Below are 21,557 nucleotides of genomic sequence, written 5' to 3'. Positions count from 1 at the left end.
AGATGAAAAAATAAGTATATTATAATCTACGAGATTAAGATTAACTAGTATAGAAATGTCATATATTTTGCAATGCTTATTTTTAGTCAGATAATGAATTATGTTATATAGCTCAATCTAAGTTTATAATATATAGTCACACTTCTCAGATCACACTCCTTTTTGTGTGGATTAAGTAATTCATGCAAAACCTACTCTAAAAAGTAAAATTCTTTTATATGCTATATTTTTAAAAATAGTTTTTTGAAAAATTAGATTTATTATTTAAAAAATGGTATTAGGTATTACTAGATAAATTATTTTAATAAATATTTTTTAGATAATTAGACTTTAAAAATAGACTAAGGATGATTAAATTAAAATTTAATGAAGTTTTCCGTTAATGACTCGAAATTTTATTATCTAGTAAACAATAATCATTAGTGTTTAATGATCTCCATATTGTAATACGATTAAAGTGATAAACAAAGAAAACACGATTATGTTGTTGACTTACTCCTGCAAATTGTGATTATAACACCCCTATCAACCAATTATCAAAAATTCCTAATTAAGATTTATAAATCACCACGAAAAAACAAAATAAATACCAATAAGCTAAACAACATAAAAAAAAATAAAATCGTAAAAACCCTAACCTATCAAATTCATCCACATAAGAGTAATTTGTTAATATATAAATTAACATTATTTATCTAGACTATCTCACCAATTAGATTTTGGTAATGGGGTCACCAAATCTTTCTTTAATCCATCCTTACTGCAGCTGATTGGATAATTTCGGTGCCCTCACCCCTGCTTGCTATTCATTATTCAACCATGTGTAATCCATTATTACATTTACATTTATGATTTATCCAAACTAGAGGTGTTCAATGGGGCGGGGCGGGTTAAAATTAAAATGAACCGGGTCAGGCGGGTCATGTCAAATATTAAACGGGGCGGGGCGGGTCTAAATCCGTTTAAATCCGATCTACTTTGACCCGATTTTTAAATCCGACTGGAGTGTGGTGGATGGAGGTTTCCGTTAGTGAGGAATGAGGATTCAAGGAAGCCGTGGATGGAGTAAACTACTTCTTGCTGCATTTAACTTTTTGCTATACACATCTAAAAATAATAAAAACTTAATATTTTAAAAGTATGTGATTAGACGATTCAAACAAGATTCCACTTGACTATATTTTTTTTTACACATTAATCACAATATATGAAATAACCTTGAATAATAAATAGTATAAAAAACGATTATACAGCGAGTATTTTAAAACAAAGGAAGTATAAAGCATGAATAAAAAATAAGGCTATTGTAAGTGACTAATTGTGTGAACTATGAAATTAATCATGAACATAAATTGTATAAACACATAATTTCATAAAATAAGTTATTAATTGTCAAAATTTTGAAATTAAATAATAATAAAATTAGAAAAATACATAAAATAATTTTATAGATTAGATAAAATTAAAAACAAATTTACTAAACTGTAGACCAAATATTTTTGGACCTTCCTATTTAACCAAATAGTAAAACAAAATCAATAAGTAAAACAACATCACACGACATTGTTAACATTATTCCAATTACACAAACTATATTAAGTGTGAGGGTCATCTTCTTAAGAAAGGTTTATTTTCTTTTATTTTTAATGATTCACCTATACATACCAAATTAAAAAAAAAAAAAAAAAAAAAAAAAAAAAAAAAAAAAAGAACTTTAAGGATTACTCTCTCCACCCTTTCCTTGCTACCTTTACACTATTTTTAATAACCTTTTTGACTTTTCTCTTCTTTTCTCCCTAATCCCTTATTAATTAATAAGAAATAGCTATTAATATTTTATTTTATTTTATTTTTAAAATAAACTTAGCCCATACTATTTTTGTTGTACACTGTTTCTTAATATTTTATTTACAAGTCTATACTCCTTAATCTCTACTCTACTTATTAATCAACTTTCTAACTCATAATCGTTAAATTTAAAGTTATTATACTCTATTTTAGTGTGAATTAAGTCCATACAATATCAACTATTCATTTATTTTTCTTTTAGTTTCAAAAGAGAATCAAGTCATTATTTTCATTGTCCAGCTTTTTGTTGACATTAAATTTTTGAATACTATTATTGTTTTAAGAAGAATTTAACTAATAGTGATTTAGGCTTCCTTCTTATCATTATCATCTTACTTTCATTTATATCATAATTTAGCTCTTTTTTTTTTTACAGTATATTTTTGTGCAATCACCAAGTTTTACTCTACTGATCTGTTTATAATTATTTGAGTTTATTCTAATTTAAGCCATTTTTGATTGACTAAACTAAAAAAAAAATTTTAAACTAAGCTATTCTTTTTATTTTGGGGGGACACGAAGCTAAACTTACTTTTACTTATTAATTTTACCTTCTTTTTATTAGTGTTTTCCAATGAATTAAATTAATTTTTATTAAATACTTTTTTATGAAATATATTATTTTAAGTGGAATTAAGTAATTCCTTGATCAGGGGCAGAGCAAAATTTACGAATTTATTGAAGGACTAGTGTAATTTTAAAAAATTATAATATTTTTCAGATAACTTTATATCTTTAAACACTTAGTATATACTACGTAATTTAATATTGAGGCCCCCAATTTTATGAGGCCCTGTGCGGTCAAACATGTTGAACATACTCAGAATCTCCCTTGATCTTGATTAATTATGTTAAAAGGAAATATAATTGTTTAAGATGATATTACAAAATAGACCTAATACTCATTATATTAATTATTTGCATGTTAAACGCTAGAGAAAATCCAAATCAACGAAATTTTAACGTATCAAGGACCCAAGAAATTACATTAATCACTACTACTACTACATATTTTTTCTATAATTAAGAAAAAATCATACAAATATAATATTTTCAATTGATAAGAGCAAATAGTGGTAGATCCAAGGTTTGGAGTCCTAGGGGTATTAACTAATGGACAAAATTTTTGTAGAGTTTCATTTGTAAAATTATCTATTTTACCATTACTTGCTAAAATTTTAAATACGACATACCATAAAAGAAAATGAAACAAAATAAATCAACGGACCTAATTAAAAATGAGACAAAATAAATAAATAAGACAAAATTACTAAAATGAAGAAGTATTTATCATCAAAAGAAACGCTTTTATTCTTATCAACAGAAAAGTCTACTTAAAATTTTTTTTTTTTAAAAACGCCTAGGGGCACGTGACTTCGTAGGCTCTAAGGTAGCTTCGCCACTGGTCATTCAAAACTCAAATTCAATGGGATCTCAATTGATAAAAAAATTTAATAATAAATTCAAAAAATAATAAATATATGTAAAAATTATGTTTTGAATTTAACATATTATTTTATAAATCTATTCTAAAGAGTTTTCATATATTGAATTCAATACCAAAGTATACTTTCTAACAAGTATTGTTTCTCTAAAATTAAAAAAAAGTTAGTTAAGTACTTCCTTTGTTATATTTGCGATATTATTTTTTATGAAATTTAATATGCTATTTTGATCATTTATTTGTTGAACTATACACATTTAAAAATTATAAAAAATAAATATTATAAAAATATGTGATTAAGCAATTTAAACAAAATTTTACTTAACTATATTTTTTCATACACATTAATATATAAAATAAATTTAAATGATAAATATTGTCTAATACTGATAATGTAACAAGTATATAACGAGAAAATAATGTTTGATGACTAAAACATAATTTGGTTCATTCATGGCGGCCTCGATATTTGATAACCATGTGAATGTTGTCATTTATCATTCATCAGTTCCTGGTTTTTCCTACAGTTCAAGGACTACACGCCGCGTACCGTGCACACAATTTTCAGCTACACTTCAACAGTTTGAAGCCATCTGGCATCTACTATACTTTTATGCATTTACTTTTTGATAAAATAAGTTTTATTACTTCCATTTAGTCCTCCTTTAAAAAAATTGTTTTTTTTGTTGAGATAGTTTACTCCTTTAAAAAACTTATTTTTTTTTGTTGAGATAGTTTTTTAAAAATTGTATTATTAATCATAAATTCCAATTGAATATTTGTGATGTTTATAGTAATTTAATTAAGGAACAATTATCCTGAATAGTTCTATATATTGTCTATCTGCTTTGAATAATTTTTACTATTTATTATTTTTTAATAATCTAATATTTATATATTTTGCTGACAATACTTTTTCTACATTTTAACCGGCACCGTAGGTACCTACTAGTCGTACACTTACTTCTTCCTACTTTTCTTTGGTCTACCCCTACTTTTCTTTGATGGTAGATACTTATAATTGCCAATTAAAATGTGGCAAAAAGTATTTTCAGCAAAAACTATATAGATGTTGGATTATTTAAAATTAGCCAATATTAAGAAATTTATAGCAGATGAAAAATAAATAAATTATTTTGTACAATTTTTCTATTGATTAAAGATGTTTAGGGATTAGTCTTAAAATAAAGTTTAATGGCAATCACAAAGTCTACATAACAAAGGATCATATTGTATTATACTACAAGTCTTATAAGACGTCTTACCGTGAAATAAACTCATACAAACAGTTTATTAGTAAAAGAACACAACAAAAACAATAAAAGCTAAATTCCAATTATATAGAAAGCGGTTTTTTTTTTTTAAAGTCGTTTACTGATTTAATCAAAATCATCTCACAATGAGACGCTTTTAATAAAGAATTAGTGATTATACCATACATTAATTAATATGGGCGTTAGAAAACATGGGCCCACATAGTAATTATATTAATTAGTAGTGTACTCCATATGCTTAGAAATCCAAAAAAAAATGATAGTCTCAAATCAATTACGCATTGTTTAATGTTAATGGCACGGTAATAGACAGTGGCTGGGAATAAAATTGTGGGCAAAAGTGGTTATGGGTGGTTTTGACGAGTAGAAAAGTGGTTTTGGATGGTTTTGACGAGTAGAAAAGTGGTTTTGGATGGTTTTGACGAATAGAAAAGTGGTTTTAGACAAGAACACAGGAACTAAGTAATTAATACTACTGTATGACTAATTTTAATTAGAATGAGACTACTTAATTACTTTTTCATTTCAAAGTCTTCTTAATCTGACATGCTTAAGCTTTCATTTGCCTATTTAAACCTTCCCAATCCTTATCCTAATTTATCTTCCCCATCAATTCTCATTTCATTTCCTTCTATTCCCTATTTTGCTTTTATTATCAATTTCTTCAATTTCGTTACAGGTAATGTATTTTATTTTACATTTTTATAAGTGCAAATTTAATTAGTTCCACATTGTACTTTCTACATTCTTTTTCTTGCTTTTTTTTTTACATCATGATTAAATTAGTTATTTGTTCTAGTTTAGTTTAACTGATTTTTATATATTGACTGATTTTTACTGATTGTAATTGATTTTTACTAAGTGAAATTAATTTTTATTGAGTGCAATTGATTTTTAATTATAAATTATAGAAATAAAATACTGATTAAAACTGAATTTAACTTGATTTTTTCTAATTGCAACTAGTTTTCACAGATTAAAACTGAATTTTTAGTGATCACTTATTCATGTAAAGTGAACTAAACATGATAATATTAACTCCGATCTTTCTTCAAATAAAATATATATAAGTTAAAATATATCCATTTTGCTTAGATGATTTATGATTCTTATGAATTAAAGTACAATATGTTTAAAAACTATTTTATTTAACGATGGGTATCTTAATCTAATTTTTTTTTGTTCCTTTATTTTAATTATTCTTGTTTAATTTATTTAATGGTGATAATAGTAGTACCATAGGAATATACCCTTTTGACCTTGCTCCACTCAAACAATGGAAGAGAATTAACGACATTGATAATCTTTGATGTGTCGTTAGGTACACTTCTATTTTTTTACCATTTATTTTGGTCACAATACTACCAAATCTATATAAGATGCTATTAGTCCATCCATGATTGGCTCCTTTTTAAATTTTAATGATTTTAAAATATCTTTTTTTTTATTACTTTTTGTAGGTCAAAAAGAATTTTTATTTTACCTGAAAAGCAAAAAACGATTAGTACACTATAGTGATTGGAATAATTTTTTAAGTATAATCGAAGAACAGTTTTAATTATTTTTAAAAAAGTTTGAAAAACGAATATACGAAAATGATTAGCATTTGCTGACAATAATTGATCATATCCAAATATAATTTTATAAAATTGTTTTTCCTTTATATATTTTTTCTAAAATGATATTAATAAACAGGATATTATTATTCCTCCTAAATAATTGTAGTAAGTAGATAAAAACAAAATTTTCTTTGCTATTTCCATTTATCCAAGACTGATATGACACCAAATATAAATATTAAAACTTCATTATGCTATGCCCCTTAATTATTTCAATAAATAGATCTCCATTATGTGGGTTGTTGATAATGAAAACATTTGTAGTTGTAGAAGATAATCAGATAGAAGTATTATTTATTGATATAATAATAATAATTATTATTATTTTTATTTGTAAGAATGTTTTTTTGAAAATTAATGTATATTATCTTTGTCCAAAATAATAGCATTCCTATTCCTATTAATTACTCTCTGCTTCTACGGAATTGTCATATTTTTCTTAGTTTTTTTATTTTATTTTGCTACTACTTTTTTATGGACTATGTTCTTATCACTTTTTTTATTATCACCTACACATTTTAACTCGTCTTAAATATTATCTATAAAATTTAAATAATTTTATTTTTTTTCTAAATCTTTATACCATACATAAATCGTCCTAATTAATTTGTTAGGAAGTGTATGACTTATGGGGAATGTATTATCCATTGTTGGATAAATGGAAGTGGCCTATTTTATAAGGGTTAGACTTGTTGTTGTGGGTTGGTTCCACGTGCAAAGGGACAAAATAAAACTTATTTAAAGAAGTAAAAAAATAAAATGAGGGGTGGAAATTTCTACTAGGAGCAACATCTAGAATACCTCTACCCTATTCCATTTTTTTTTTATTAAAATTCAAAGAATGTAGACTATTTAGGACTACATTCTTTTCATTAGTTTCACCATTTTGCATTTTGTTATTAGTACCCTAAATCAAGAATTTTAGAAGATTTATCTATTTTTTTATCATCTAAAACATTAAATATAGCAATATTAAGTACCAATAACTTTAACTAAATTTGCTTTATTATTTTCTATATAAAATCATGAAATATCGTTCATTAAATTGATATTATTTGCTACTTGTAAACAAATATATATTTGTCGATTTGTTGTCGATATAAGTATGTTATTGAATATTATTTATATATATATATATAACGGAAAATATAGTTATATTTATCGTGAATAATTTATTGATTAATTAATATTAATAAAATAAATTATTTGTTGAATAATTGTTTATTTTACGCTAAATTTCTAAAAGGAAAAAAAAAATGTGTTAATGAATTATAAGATGAAAAGCTTAAAATGAAAATACCATAGATCTTTTGAAATCATGGCAATATTCTTGGAGTGCTTTAACTATTCTTTTCCAAGTTGGAACTTTTCTACCTCTGAATTGATTGGATGTACTAAAACCATTTTTTTTATTTTTTGGAAAGACTAAAATAACCTATCATATCATACTTTTTTTATATTGCTAATTTATCGATCTATCTATATCTACAAACTATAATAGTCGCTACACATTTAATATGTATGTTTTTTCTTGAAACCTTTTGTTCCAAAATATTTCTAGATGGAATTTTTTATTATCTAATTTCAAAGTAATTTTTTTAAGCTATAAAACGGTCTTACCATAAAACAAATTTATATAACAAACTCATTTATTTAACTGATCACTTTAAAAGTATAAGTAATAACTTTAACAATAAAAAAATAATCACTTTATTGTTATAACTATTCACTGTATGAATATAAATAATCACTTTAAGACAATTAATTATACATTGAGCTAGTCTAATAAAGATAACCTTACCGTAAAATGGACGGATTTGAGAATTTGTATTTTTCTATTATAACCATAAGCTTAATTTAACACTGGTTTTAGACATGAAAGTAAATTAATAATGGTGTTTGGTGACATAGTAACTTAATTTTTTAAAATATTTTTTGCTTGGGATACAAGCGACCCTCATGATGATGCCCTCCTATAAATCCCCCATAAACCCACACTCTTAAAGACATTCTTTCTCTCTATCCTTCCTTCATTACATATCTTTGGTATGTTTTAATTTTCCATTTCTTCCTCCTTTTTTAATCTTTTTTTTTTTTTTTTTAATTTTTTTTATCAATTTTAGTTAAATAGTAATAATTCCATTTTTATTTCTTTAAATTAGAAAGTTTCGGAAAATCGAGTTTTATCTGATCTAGCTATACTCTGTTTTTGTATAACATTTCCCCTGTTTTCCTCAAAAAATTTGGTAGGATCACTGCATGGCTCCCACTTTGTAGCAACTGAGTTGATTCAGTGACTCAGCTTTAGCTGATAACTATAAATTTATAATAATGAAATTTTGTCTTGGAAATAAGGCGAAAAAAAATTCTGCCACAATTTCAGAGCTTTTTGACGTTAAAATCTATGAGTCCGTTTACGTAGTGATACTAAATGGTGGTGATAGAATGATTTATAGTGTAAAATTTTATCAAAAGTTTCATATCATTCCCATGATAATAAAATTTTGATAAAAAAATTTTTCTGTTTACAAATTTTCACTACCACCTCTACCAATGATAATGTATTAAAATGCATTTTATGAAGAAAATAAAATGATTGAATTTGGACAAATATGGCCATCAAGATAGCCAAAAGATTTTTCTATTAAAATTACACTGATTTTTCATTTCCACTACCATTGTTTATTACCACCTACCAAACGGAATTTTCCTCATTTTTATATACTACTAGTATTTATAAAAAGCATGCACCTTATATAAAGAAATGTCCTTTGTTCTTGTTTTTCATCACCCTTCATTTTTATCTGCCTTTTTTGGGTAAAGTTTTAAGCTTTTTCCTTCTTCATGCACATATTCAGCCATTCTAAGCTTCAAATCTAATACCCATTTGTTAATTTATAGTATTTTTTTAGTATAAAAGTACCTTTTTGGTCACAAATAAATTTTTATAGTATTGTAATATTAACCGTCGATGTGGCCTATATTTCAATTATAATAAATTAAAGATTTTTATAGTCAGTTTTAATACAATAATGTAGCTTTATTTTTTCACTATCACCTTAATACCCAACACTTAAATCTAGCTTTTTTTGTTGGGAAATACAAGTTAGAGAAAGTTCCTTTTAACATTTTAGAGTATATAACATATCATGGGATCTGCTAAATATTATCATTAACAAATAACATATGTTTTGGGTTAGGTTGGTTTTTGTCGGCCATTGATCGTTCAAGTTTGGTTGGGTTTGAAAAATGAGAGTTGTAGATAAACTCAACAAGTTAAATATAGTAAATTTAGTAGGAAAAATAATTATGTTCAGTTAGTGGTTTTTAATTCTTTTATCTATTTTTGTTGGTGGTTATTAATTATGACCGTCTAGTTTTGAGAAAGACTAGTATTATTCTAATTTTATGGGATTTTATTTTCTTCATTTTATTACTTATTTTAGTTTAATTATTTTGAATTTATGTTTAGCTAAATATATGTGTTTATTTGTTGCAGTTCAATATTAATATCTGAGAATCATTGAAAGTAGGAAAAAAAAATGGCCGGTCGTTTAACCCGAGTTCCTAGTCTTAAGGAGCGTTTGGATGAAACTCTTACTGCTCAACGCAATGAAATTCTCTCCTTCTTGTCTAGGTATTTTTTCATCTTTGATTTCTCCATTTTTTTCTTTTGAATTTTCATTTTTATTGTCGTTTTTGTTGATATATTGTATATATGCTTAATAATTTAAGCTAGATTGAATTTTCTTTTTTCGAGTCTTAGGATGACTCCTTTGCATCATTATATCCGATACATTTCTCTTATAAAAACTATGGTAATGGTTATGATACTGTTAGAGTATATAGCATATATTAAGAACCTTGGTTGCCTTGACATTGTATAAGTTAGCTTGACAAAAGGTTACGGATTTGAATCTCAACCATCGTTCATTTAAATTGAAATATTTAGCGCTAAATATGAGAAAGATCTATGCTACATCCATACTTGTTGCCCAAAGGCGCATGTCAGACATATATAACATATCTTGGGGCCTTAACCATCAACAGACCCATGTCAGAGTATATAATATATCCTAGGGTCTTAATCATCAACATACCATACCCTTATCAATTTTTGATTAGAAGGTTGCGTTTTGTGAGACCCTTGACTAAATTGCCTAGATGACTAAACAAATTTTATGTGTGTGAAGGATTGCAAGTCATGGAAAGGGGATTTTACAACCCCACCAATTATTATCAGAATTTGATGCTGTTTCTGACAAACATAAGCTATCTGATGGCCCTTTTGGTGAAGTTCTAAGACACACCCAAGTAAGATTTCCTACTACATTTTTTGATAGATGCTATGACACATAACAAATCATGATTCATTGATGATTTCCTGTGCATGATTCCAAAATCATAGGAAGTAATTGTGTTGCCTCCATGGATCACCCTTGCTGTACGTCCGAGACCTGGTGTATGGGAATACATCCGTGTCAATGTCGATGCGCTCGCCGTTGAAGAATTGACCTCCTCTGAGTTCCTTCATGTCAAGGAGGAATTGGTTGATGGCAGTGTGAATGGTAACTTTGTGCTTGAGCTCGATTTTGAGCCGTTTACCGCCTCGTTTCCCCGCCCTACCCTCTCCAAGTCAATTGGAAATGGGGTTGAGTTCCTTAATAGACACCTTTCTGCTAAGATGTTCCATGACAAGGAAAGTATGAAACCCCTTTTGGATTTCCTTAGGATGCACCATTACAAGGGCAAGGTAAAATTTCTTCTGTTTCTTAGTTTACTTTATATAGATCTTGGATGTTTTATGTCATAAAAACTGCAGCAAATTAATCTGTCCACTTTCCTAATTTAGTAATGATCTATGACTAGGTATCCTGAAATGGGTATACTTATATAAGTGATAATAAGAGGGGAAAAAACCTAATACAATGAAGTTTTGTTTTGATTAGTAGTTCTTTGGTTTTGATTATAATCGACTATGATACTGTTATTGAAAAATAACCCACATGTGATTCCATATCGAAGAATTAAAGAGAGGTTGATTAACATATATACTTGATGGGCTACTATTTGTGATACCAATTGGTTTTAGGATGGAACCTCATTGGGTTGATGGGGTCTTGTATTTCTCGTGTGTGGGTCTTGTATTCAAGCCCAAATTTATCAACAATAACTCAATAACTCATTAAATCATGTGTATTTATTTACATGAAGTCCATGTAGTGTTTGTTATAAGGGTTCATCGGAAATAGCCTCTTTGTTATCACTACCATGGGTATGGTTGCATACATCTGACCCCTCTAGGCTCCTCATAGGTGAGAGCTATTTAATGGCATTGGGTAATGGAATGTCGTTATATAAAGGTTTGTTTTGTAAAATCTTGTCGTTATATAAAGGTTTTTTGATCGTTATCTGTAGTCATTGTGCTGATGATCTTGGGCTAGCTGTTCTTATATGTTCAAATATACCTTGTAAATGATCAAATGAACAGATTCCCACTTATTAAGTTGAATCTTGTATATTTTGCAGACCATGATGCTGAATGACAGGATCCAAAATCTCGATTCACTCCAAGGTGTTCTAAGAAAGGCAGAGGAGTTCCTAACAACACTTCCTGCTGATACACCGTACTCAGAGTTTGATCACAAGTTTCAGGAAATCGGCTTGGAAAGAGGTTGGGGTGACACCGCTGAGCGAGTGCTGGACATGATTCAGCTACTTCTTGACCTTCTAGAGGCTCCCGATTCTTGCACCCTCGAGAAATTCCTTGGAAGGATTCCCATGGTTTTCAATGTTGTGATCCTCTCACCTCACGGTTACTTTGCTCAAGCAAATGTTCTCGGCTACCCTGACACTGGTGGTCAGGTATAATCTTCTAGTCCGAGCTTTTAGATGATAAAATGCTTGATTTGAGGGAGCTATTTCTAATTATAGCTCAATTTCTTGTTCCATAGGTTGTGTATATCCTTGATCAAGTTCGCGCTTTGGAGAATGAGATGCTTCAACGTATCAAGCAGCAAGGACTTGATATCGTCCCACGTATCCTTATTGTATCTCGTTTACTCCCTGATGCAGTGGGGACCACCTGCGGCCAGCGTCTTGAAAAGGTGTTTGGTACTGAACACTCGCACATTCTTCGTGTACCCTTCAGAACCGAGAAGGGTATTGTCAGAAGATGGATTTCCCGATTTGAAGTCTGGCCTTACCTTGAGACGTACACTGAGGTATAATACCTTTACTGCTTTCTGATGGCATCGAGCTTCTCCGAGCCATGAGTTTCAGTACAATAATACGTCTTTTTCCTTCACATTCAGGATGTTGCAAACGAAATTGCTGGAGAGCTACAGGCTAAGCCTGATCTTATTATCGGAAACTACAGTGACGGAAACATTGTTGCCTCTTTGTTGGCCCACAAACTTGGAGTTACGCAGTGTACAATTGCGCACGCTCTTGAAAAGACCAAGTACCCGAATTCAGATATATACTGGAAGTCATTTGAGGAGAAGTACCACTTCTCTTGCCAGTTTACTGCTGATCTCATTGCTATGAACCACACCGACTTTATCATTACCAGTACATTCCAAGAGATCGCTGGAAAGTAAGCTCTCTTAGAGCCTTCCGACCTTAGTAAATAAACTAACACTAATTTTTTAACGATATTCCATCACCCGAATGCGAAAACTTGACCCCCCACCTATACGGGGTTTGGGGGTCAGATGTAGGCAACATCACCCTTGTTAGTTATAAATAAGCGGATGTGTCCGATTGACCCCTGTTAGAAAATATCATGTGCAACTTCACTTAAATAAGAAGTAACAATTTAGTGAGTCGATTAGAATTATGTTAATATTGTGATTCATCCATTTTTTTCAGCAAGGACACTGTTGGACAGTACGAGAGTCACATGGCTTTCACACTTCCTGGCCTCTACCGTGTTGTTCATGGAATCGATGTCTTTGACCCTAAATTCAACATCGTATCGCCTGGAGCTGATCAGTCTATCTACTTCCCTTACACCGAAGAGAAGAAAAGACTCACAGCTCTCCACCCAGAAATCGAAGAGCTTCTGTATAGTGAAGCCCAAAATGAAGAACACATGTAAGTACTCGGTTTTCTTATCCATAATTCTACACACCCATGATTTAAAAATCGAATGGTGATGTTATTGTGCCTATTGTGATTACTACAGATGTGTTCTCAAAGACCAAAGCAAGCCAATTATATTTTCCATGGCAAGGTTAGACCGAGTCAAAAACATGACTGGCCTTGTCGAGTGGTACGGTAAAAACGAGAAACTCCGTGAGCTAGTGAATCTTGTGGTAGTTGCTGGTGACAGGAGGAAGGAATCCAAGGACATCGAAGAGAAGGAAGAAATGAAGAAAATGTACGGGCTTATCGAGCAGTACAACTTGAATGGGCAGTTCAGGTGGATCTCAGCACAAATGAACAGAGTGAGGAATGGTGAGCTCTACAGGTACATTGCCGACACCAAAGGAGCATTTGTGCAGCCCGCTTACTATGAGGCTTTCGGGCTCACAGTTGTTGAATCCATGACCTGTGGACTACCTACATTCGCTACTTGCCATGGTGGGCCTGCTGAGATCATTGTCCATGGAAAATCCGGTTTTCACATTGATCCGTACCATGGAGACAAGGCTGCAGATCTCCTCGTCGATTTCTTCGAGAAGTCCAAGGCTGATCCTACTCACTGGGAGACTATTTCTAAGGGTGGATTGAAACGAATCGAGGAGAAGTAAGAAATAAATAAGCTAATGAATTTTATATCTTAGAGTAAACACTGCAGGATAAGCTAATGATTATAATATTATTTTTCTAATGTTATTTTGCAGATATACATGGCAGATTTACTCAGATAGGCTCCTCACTCTTGCTGGTGTATATGGTTTCTGGAAATATGTCTCAAACCTTGACCGTCGTGAGGCTCGTCGTTACCTTGAAATGTTCTACGCCTTGAAGTACAAGAAGCTTGTACGTGAATTTCCTTAGCAGCTTATATTGCTCAAATTCGATAATCTTTTACATTATACAGTTTCTGACTTATCTGTGTGTGTACTGTGGTTATTCTACAGGCTGAGTCGGTACCTTTGGCGATTGAGGAGTAAAAACGATCGGTGAATGCTTTGAATGAGCTGCAGCATACCTTTGCTGGTTGTGAAAAATAACTCAAATTCTTTGAGATTGTTATAGGGAAGAAATGGAAGTCTTCCTGTATTTCTTTTGTTATTTGGTGTTTTTTTGTTTAGCAGTTCATTTTGTGTTGCTATTTTCGGCAAATATTATTATGATTGTAGAGGGAACACTTCTGTTCCAATTTGTAATGAAGAAAGTTCAATTTTCTGTCTAAAATGAGTGCTCAATTAAAGCCTAATTATTTCTAATATCACCAAGAACGAATATATAAAGTTGCTTTGAAGAACCTTAACACCACTAAAGTTGGAGTATGATCCAAAGCCTATGGGGTGTTTGCCAATTGACTGTTGGCTTTTTAATTGGCTTGTTTGACTAGCTGAAAATGCTGGCTGTTTTTATTGGCTTTAAAGTTAGATGAAAAAGCTAGCTGTTTGTGGAGATGTTTGGTAAATTTAAATATTGGCTGTTGGCTGTTTATTAAAGATAAAGTGGGCCAACAAGCCAAAAACCAACTAAAAAAGCTAGCTAGAGCAACTTTTCAGCTAGTTAAAAGCCATTTGCTGGTTGTTTGACCAACCAATAAGCCAAAAGCCAACCAAAAAGCTAAGCTAAAAGTTAAGAACCAAATACACCCTAAGTGAAACTATCAGCTAGTTGATCAAAAGTGTTTCACCTTGGTTTGTAAAACAATTTTGAAATATCAATAGTACCCCTGAATTTTGGCATTTTATCAATGGTACCCCTAAGTTTTTTTTATTATCAATGGTACCCTTGTACTATTGAGCGTTTTACAACCGTAACCTTTTAAAACTTTTTCCGTCCAAAATCGTTAAGTTTTTTTCTTTTTCTTTTATTTTTCAATTCAAAACATAACAGAAAGTTAACGGTTTTGAACGATTTAGGACGGAAAAAGTTAAAAAAAAAAAAATTACGGTTGTAAAATGCTCAATAATACAAGGGTACCATTGATAATAAAAAAAATTTGAGAGTACCATTGATAAAGTGCCAAAACACTGGGATACCATTGATAATTTCCCAACTATTTTTGGTGTTCTAATATAATGTTCCTTAAAGTTGTAGCAAAAGTGTTGGGCCCACTAGGCACAATGATCTGCATTAATATGATATTGTTCGATTTAAAGGAAAACTAAATAAATTTGATTTTGGACATCTTTTAAAATGTCTCATACTAATTTGATATCGATGAACACTCGACCAAAGCAAGAATTGTGAAGATTACAAGAAATCTCCATGGATTGTAGGTATTACCAACTTATCAAATTATAGAACAAGCAAAGTGAGTCAGTCAATTGCTGAACACCCATCAAAAATGACAGTCACATAATGTGAACTAGAGGTTTCTTCCTGAACTCATATAAGCCCCTGCCCATCTACTTTGAGCCAAGAACAGACGGTCACAGATTCAGTGACAGGAGTTCGCTACTCTTCTATTGTTATTAGTTTAGAAGCGTAAGAGACGAAAACAAAGTATTAAGTATGTATCTTCCGAATTCAATATTCTCGAATACTATTGCATTTGATTGTATAGAATTAGATCATAATACAGGAGTAAATCACAATCGGTGAAAAGAAAGATCTAAGACGTGCATTGTACGGGTAATACTCAGATCGAACCAAGAGGAGGGAAGGATTCACAGAATTTGCAGTAGTGTATACAAAAATTGCTCAAAGACTTTGTAGAAACTTAAGGGTTTCATCAATATGTTTTTCGGGCTGGAACTGGTTATTGTAAACTAGCCGGACAACTCCATTCCTGTCAAGAACGTAGGTTTGTCTCCCAGGAAGCGCTCCAAAGAGATCGGATGGCACTCCCCAGTCTTTCCTCACCTTGTTACCCTCGTCACTTAGCAAAGTGAACGGGAGTTTGTACTTCTGTTTGAATGACTGTATCCACACAAGAAAAGAGCGCATTTCAAACTTCACACATATACAAGATGATCCAAATGACTTGTGATTAACCAGATATTCATGTCAGTCCCTCAGCCCCCAACTCCGAAACGAAATTCAGTTTTTATCGAGGTGGTTGTTGGTTTTGGCCATTATTAATGATGTTTAAGGTACTCCGGTTTACTAAATGTTGGAAATATAACTCACATGTTATCCTACATTGAAGAGTTAGATAGAGGTTGACTAATATATAAGCTTAATGGGCTACTCCTATTACCAATTGGTTTTAGAATAGTTATTCATCAGATTTGTGTGCAGTTAACTCTCCTCTTATACAGGTCTTGTTGCGTACAAGACCAATAACAAATTTATCACTGGATATGATTTCTGAAGTACAGATGAAGAATAGAGTGTTTACCTTGTGAGAAGATACATCATCACCACTAATACCAATAACTTCTGCTCCTGCCTTCTTAAACTTTTCATATGAGTCTCTGAAAGCACAAGCCTGCAGAGAAAATACAAACGGTTACTTCATGAAAACCAAGAGAAACAAGGATGTTTTAGAGAAACAAGCAAATGACATGTAGCAAACGATTGGACTGATATTTGTCGGTTTTGTTTATACTTCAAGAAAGTACAGTATATCTATCGTGGCAAATGTCCAATAGTATAATAAATGAGAAGCAGTCTGGATTGCGAAGGCAGAAGAGTTCAATAATCCATTCATTGAAGACAATCTGCAGCGGATCTTTCAATCTTTTCAAAATTCTCCCTATTCAAAACCACGAAAAACCTCCTGTTCATGTTCCTCACTGTAACAAGCAAATCAACAATCGTTCGAACTCCTTTGTATAATCTTTTACCAACCCATAGCCTTGTTTCAAATTGTTCCACTTAACATAAAGGGTTTGCTAGAGGTGTGACAAAACAAACCTCCTTAAGTTTGTCATCAACTTCGGTTAAGTTCAAATTTTTGCTTTTCTGTCTCACCTCTGTTGTTCCTGCATCTTTTCAAGCAATATTACCGCATGCTTGGTTACCTTGAGTTTTAGCAATCTTTTACTTTTCGTAATTAATTCTTTCTTTGGATTTAAAGAAGCATTCAATGGAAAGAACCCATTCCACATACTCCTCCAGATCAAGGGTCTATCAACATCACCAACATTGATATTAAGCCCATGATCTCTAAATGAACCACCTTCATCCTTGTTATTGGTGTTAAGTGTAATAGTTACCATTGCTTGTTACATAACCACCAATTATTCTTGCATAAGATCAAGTTGCATTTGTCTGCTTTCCTCTAACATATTTGTCAAACCCACAAATTCTCAAACACACCCCAATTCAAAAACAAAAGGTCAAAAACCTCGATTACCTGTTGAGGAAAACCTCACTCTAACTTTATATACACTGGCTAGAAAACACTCGACCTAGGGTTTATGACTATATAGGATAGTTGCTAAGTAAACATTGAACCTTCACAATGGTGTTTGAAGTAGGGAACATTTGACCACATTCTAAGAACAATAAATTTGATGGGTCAGAACACTCAACAATCTTACCAAACTCTTCCAAATGCACCAATCAATTCAGACAAATAGGGGTTCAACCTCACTTAGTCACTTACTCTCTCTCGTTTAGGAATCTCATTATCTAGGCATCTGCCATGAGCCAAGGGACTCTTTGACCTCATTCTCATTTACGGGTATGAGTTGCCATCTTCCATCTCTCCCCAGAGCCTGAGCATAGTTTATATGAGCAGGACACTGATGAAGACAAGTGGCTCAAAATTCACTACACAATCGTGTAACATGAACTCACTCAAACTTAAAAGAGTTTGAAAACCAAATTTGTATTATGCTTCAATAAGACAATAAATGCTATTTGATGCCATGTACCACAAAGCCATTAACCACTCCATAATTCTCAAAGATGTACTTCTAATTATTTCAAAATGATTTTAATGAATGAAATAAAACCTTCAACATTCAAATGACTGTACATATTAAAACTAAAACAAAGAAGCAGATAAAAGAAAACAATGCAGATAAAGGGAGAGACCTGTTTGGTGCAACCAGGGGTTTCATCAGCAGGATAGAAGTAAACAACAACAGGCTTTCCTTTAAATTTGGACAAGCTCACAGTTTTTCCATCTTGATCTTTCAGAGTGAATGCAGGTGCCAAACTACCTTCAGTTACCTAAATACACAAACAAAACCCAAAAAATTAAAAACCCAGATACAAAACATCACTTTTAGAAAAATACATTGATAAACCAACAAATTTTCAGACCTTAGCAACAATGAAGGGCTTGAAAGAACGAGAAGTAAAAGGAAAAGAAAGAGAAGATGGGTTTGATAGCTTAAGACCACAAAATTGGGATTGTGATGATTTGGAGGTGATAGAAAGGTTATGTGTAGAATGGGCTTTTGGAGTTTGGGATGGAAGAGCAAAAGGAAGAGAGTGTTTAGGAAGAGAAAGGGAAGCCATTGGAATGGAGAGGAAGTTTAGAAGAAGAAGTTTAGAAGAAGAAAAGAGAGATAAGGGGGAAAGATGATGAAAAAGAAGAGAGGTTTCAAATGGTTGTAGCGTGGATTTGGTGTGCCGTGGAGGAATGCTCACCACTAGGAACCAACTCTATAACTAAAGCACAAATTCTAATTATGCCGAGTGATTATATATTTTTTAAAATATTATAAATAGGCATTAAGAATAATGTAAGTAGATATTTATTGAAAGTAAACATTAAAAATACGGTAAGTAAGCATTAAGGATAATGTAAGTAGGCATTAAGAATACAGTAAGTAGAGATGGCAAATACGAACCTAGTCCGACTCGATCCGAGGAAAATAATCCGATTCGAGTCCGAAGAAAAAGTTATCCGACTTTGACTTTACGATCCGAGTCCGATTTAGGGACGGACCGGTGTTGGACCTTATTAAAAATTCGAGACTCCGACCCAACTCGAACCCTGAAGGAAATCCGACTTTGAATTTGACTTTTACCCCAATATTTTGTTTCCCTTAAAACTCTAGACGTTACTAATTCAAGCTCTCTCTCATACTAATTGTAAGTTTCGATTTTGAAAACCTACTTAGTATTTTTATTTAGATTAATCAATCAAAATACGACAAATCAGATCAAGAGATTTAAAATACGCCAAATCAAAATGCGAGAAAATTTTGTTAAATTGTAGTAGTAGGACTATTTTTCTTGTTGAACATGAATTTAAAGTACAAATTTTTTTGTTAAATTGTATTTGAAAAATATATTTTGTTAAATTTGTATGCTTTAAAATCATTAGTACAATCACGATAAAGTTTGATAAAAATCTAACTCCGTTGGAGTTCCGAGCGTCTGAGAGTCCTAGTCGGGGAAAACTTGGAGTATGCATAATCCGACTTCCGAGTGGAGGTGGACTGAAAAAAAAAAGTCCGACTATTATCCGGAGCAATAGAGGTGTTTAACATTAACCTTACAAGTAGACATTAATCTTTAATGGATTGGACTCGAGATACGTCTCTCAAGACACTAGCTGAACTAAAAGTGTCTCTATGCTAGGTGAAAATAGAGGTGTTTAACATTAACCTTACAATTTGAATTTTATTCGATTTTATAATTGAATTTAAATTTGATTTGGTTTTCAAAATATATTTATAATTATGTAAAAATTATAATGGTCATAAGATTTGATTTTGATCATACTTGAAGTATTATATTTGAAATTGACCCAATAACCTGAATAAACACTTCTGCATACAAAATGAAGGACCCAATAACCTGAATAAATACTTCTGCATACAAATTGAAATGAGAGAGAATATATATAGGTAAAAGTGATTATGCCATACCCAAATAAAAATGAGTCAAATTCATTAGGACAAATTAACATGAAAAAAAAACAAATTGAGTGAAATAGAAAAGTATTTTGAATACAAATTGAAATGACTCAATGATCTAAATAAATGCTTCTGCATACAAATTAAAATGAGAGAGAATATATATAGGTAAAAGTGATTATGTCATATCCTAATAAAAAATGAGTTAAATTCATTAAGACAAATTAAAATGAAAAATAAAACAAATTGAGTGAAATAGAAAAGTACTATCAAATTGAATTCTGACCACTCCCTTTGTCTTAATTTAACAATGTTTAGGGATTTACATTCTTAGTTTCATCTACGATTTTTGCTACATTTTTTTTGTTAGGTTATAATATGTACTAGCTATTACTTTTTTTCATTTACATATAAAAATTATTTTTAATTTCATTTGCACATTTTTTCATTTTTCCTCCTCACCTTAAATCTTCTCATTTCCTCGCTTATTTGGGTTAGATTGAGCGTGGGTCTATGTCGATTCAAGACCACACTAAGTTATATTTTTCGTATCAGCTTCAATTCGATTCTAGTTGTATTATTGAGTCAGGTATATATATTATTTGGGTCCAAGTCGGTTATACTCTATGTCAAATAGAGTTTGATTAGACTTTGGATCAAATTATTTTTTAATCGAGTTAACTTTAAGTAGGGTTATTATTGAATTTGGGTCAACTTCAATCGATCAAATCGATCAAATTTGTTTTTAATTTAAGTTAAAAAGTCTTGGGTTCTTTTTACTTGAATTTAAATTTATTCAATATCGGGTATATTAAGTTTGTTATAAAATTTAATGATTAGTTATGCTTAATTCGAAATAAATTCATAACATCAATTCAAAATTTTAGACGAAATTTAGTCAATGTTTATAATAAATAATTTCAATCATTATGGTTTTGAATATGTTAAAAAAAACTAAAATAATATGCCCTTAAAAATTTTCTACTAAATATTAGCAAGTATCGCAATATCAAAAAAATAAAATAATAATATTATAAGATGTCACTATATCCAAAAAAAAGTTCAAAAAAGTAGATTGACCATTTATTATAGGTCGTGTTTATTACTGATAGGGGTGATATTAGAACAATATAATAGCGGAATTATTCAACATCACATTTATGCAATTATTAGTCATGTAGATATCAACCTATGCGGTTTGGTTGCAAATTGCAGATTATATTGATGTTTGATTGGGTGAATTATGGGTCGAGTAAATATCGAGTAGAATTGAGAATTCTCAGTAATGGGTAGGGTTTAAGTTGGATTCAGCTAACCACATCAGTTAATATTGGGTATGCACAAGTCAACATCAGGTTAGTTTAGATCAATTATAGATAAAAAAACTCAGGTTTACATATAGATCGAATGCAGATCGACATTGGTTAGTTTTTCGAATCGAGTCACTATTTTACAGCCCTAGTATATTGTA

The 21,557-nt window shown here is 30.8% G+C and overlaps 2 protein-coding genes across 3 annotated transcripts; one reads left to right on the top strand and one right to left on the bottom strand.

Moving 5' to 3' along the window:
• Positions 1-5,137: 5,137 nt before the first annotated feature.
• On the top strand, positions 5,138-14,720 carry LOC130814435 (sucrose synthase). 2 transcript variants are annotated; one of them, XM_057680487.1, is made up of 11 exons: positions 5,138-5,245; positions 9,685-9,822; positions 10,379-10,499; positions 10,594-10,938; positions 11,715-12,050; positions 12,140-12,409; positions 12,500-12,783; positions 13,059-13,283; positions 13,375-13,938; positions 14,036-14,174; positions 14,276-14,720. In XM_057680487.1, exons 2-11 carry the CDS (start codon positions 9,728-9,730, stop codon positions 14,306-14,308), a joined length of 2,412 nt encoding a protein of 803 aa, XP_057536470.1. In that variant the 5' UTR covers positions 5,138-5,245; positions 9,685-9,727; the 3' UTR covers positions 14,309-14,720. The 2 variants fall into 2 exon arrangements, with proteins under 2 accessions (XP_057536470.1, XP_057536471.1); XM_057680488.1 differs by lacking the exon at positions 5,138-5,245 and adding an exon at positions 8,097-8,231.
• A 1,120-nt stretch (positions 14,721-15,840) lies between these two features.
• Positions 15,841-18,870, bottom strand: LOC130814436 (peroxiredoxin Q, chloroplastic). The gene is made up of 4 exons (XM_057680490.1): positions 18,540-18,870; positions 18,309-18,446; positions 16,663-16,752; positions 15,841-16,241 (listed from the first exon to the last, which is right to left on the bottom strand). The coding sequence occupies exons 1-4, from the start codon at positions 18,735-18,737 to the stop codon at positions 16,023-16,025; spliced, it is 645 nt and encodes a 214-aa protein (XP_057536473.1). The 5' UTR covers positions 18,738-18,870; the 3' UTR covers positions 15,841-16,022.
• Between the last annotated feature and the right edge of the window lie 2,687 nt (positions 18,871-21,557).

Source organism: Amaranthus tricolor, chromosome 6, assembly GCF_026212465.1.
Source record: "Amaranthus tricolor cultivar Red isolate AtriRed21 chromosome 6, ASM2621246v1, whole genome shotgun sequence".
In the NCBI taxonomy this organism is placed as follows: domain Eukaryota; kingdom Viridiplantae; phylum Streptophyta; class Magnoliopsida; order Caryophyllales; family Amaranthaceae; genus Amaranthus; species Amaranthus tricolor.
Note: the sequence above shows the minus strand (reverse complement) of the source record. Positions and strands in the feature narration are given on the sequence as shown.

What these genes read in the sequence shown, in the direction of transcription:
- LOC130814436 (XM_057680490.1), bottom strand. Translation starts at nt 18,737, where the DNA reads ATGGCTTCCCTTTCTCTTCCTAAACACTCTCTTCCTTTTGCTCTTCCA. An exon ending in AGCCCTTCATTGTTGCTAAG is followed by an intron (nt 18,447 to 18,539) that starts GTCTGAAAATTT and finishes TTGTGTATTTAG; the next exon opens with GTAACTGAAGGTAGTTTGGC. An exon ending in ATGATGTATCTTCTCACAAG is followed by an intron (nt 16,242 to 16,662) that starts GTAAACACTCTA and finishes GTGTGGATACAG; the next exon opens with TCATTCAAACAGAAGTACAA.
- LOC130814435 (XM_057680487.1), top strand. Translation starts at nt 9,728, where the DNA reads ATGGCCGGTCGTTTAACCCGAGTTCCTAGTCTTAAGGAGCGTTTGGAT. An exon ending in ACCCTGACACTGGTGGTCAG is followed by an intron (nt 12,051 to 12,139) that starts GTATAATCTTCT and finishes CTTGTTCCATAG; the next exon opens with GTTGTGTATATCCTTGATCA. An exon ending in TTGAAACGAATCGAGGAGAA is followed by an intron (nt 13,939 to 14,035) that starts GTAAGAAATAAA and finishes GTTATTTTGCAG; the next exon opens with ATATACATGGCAGATTTACT.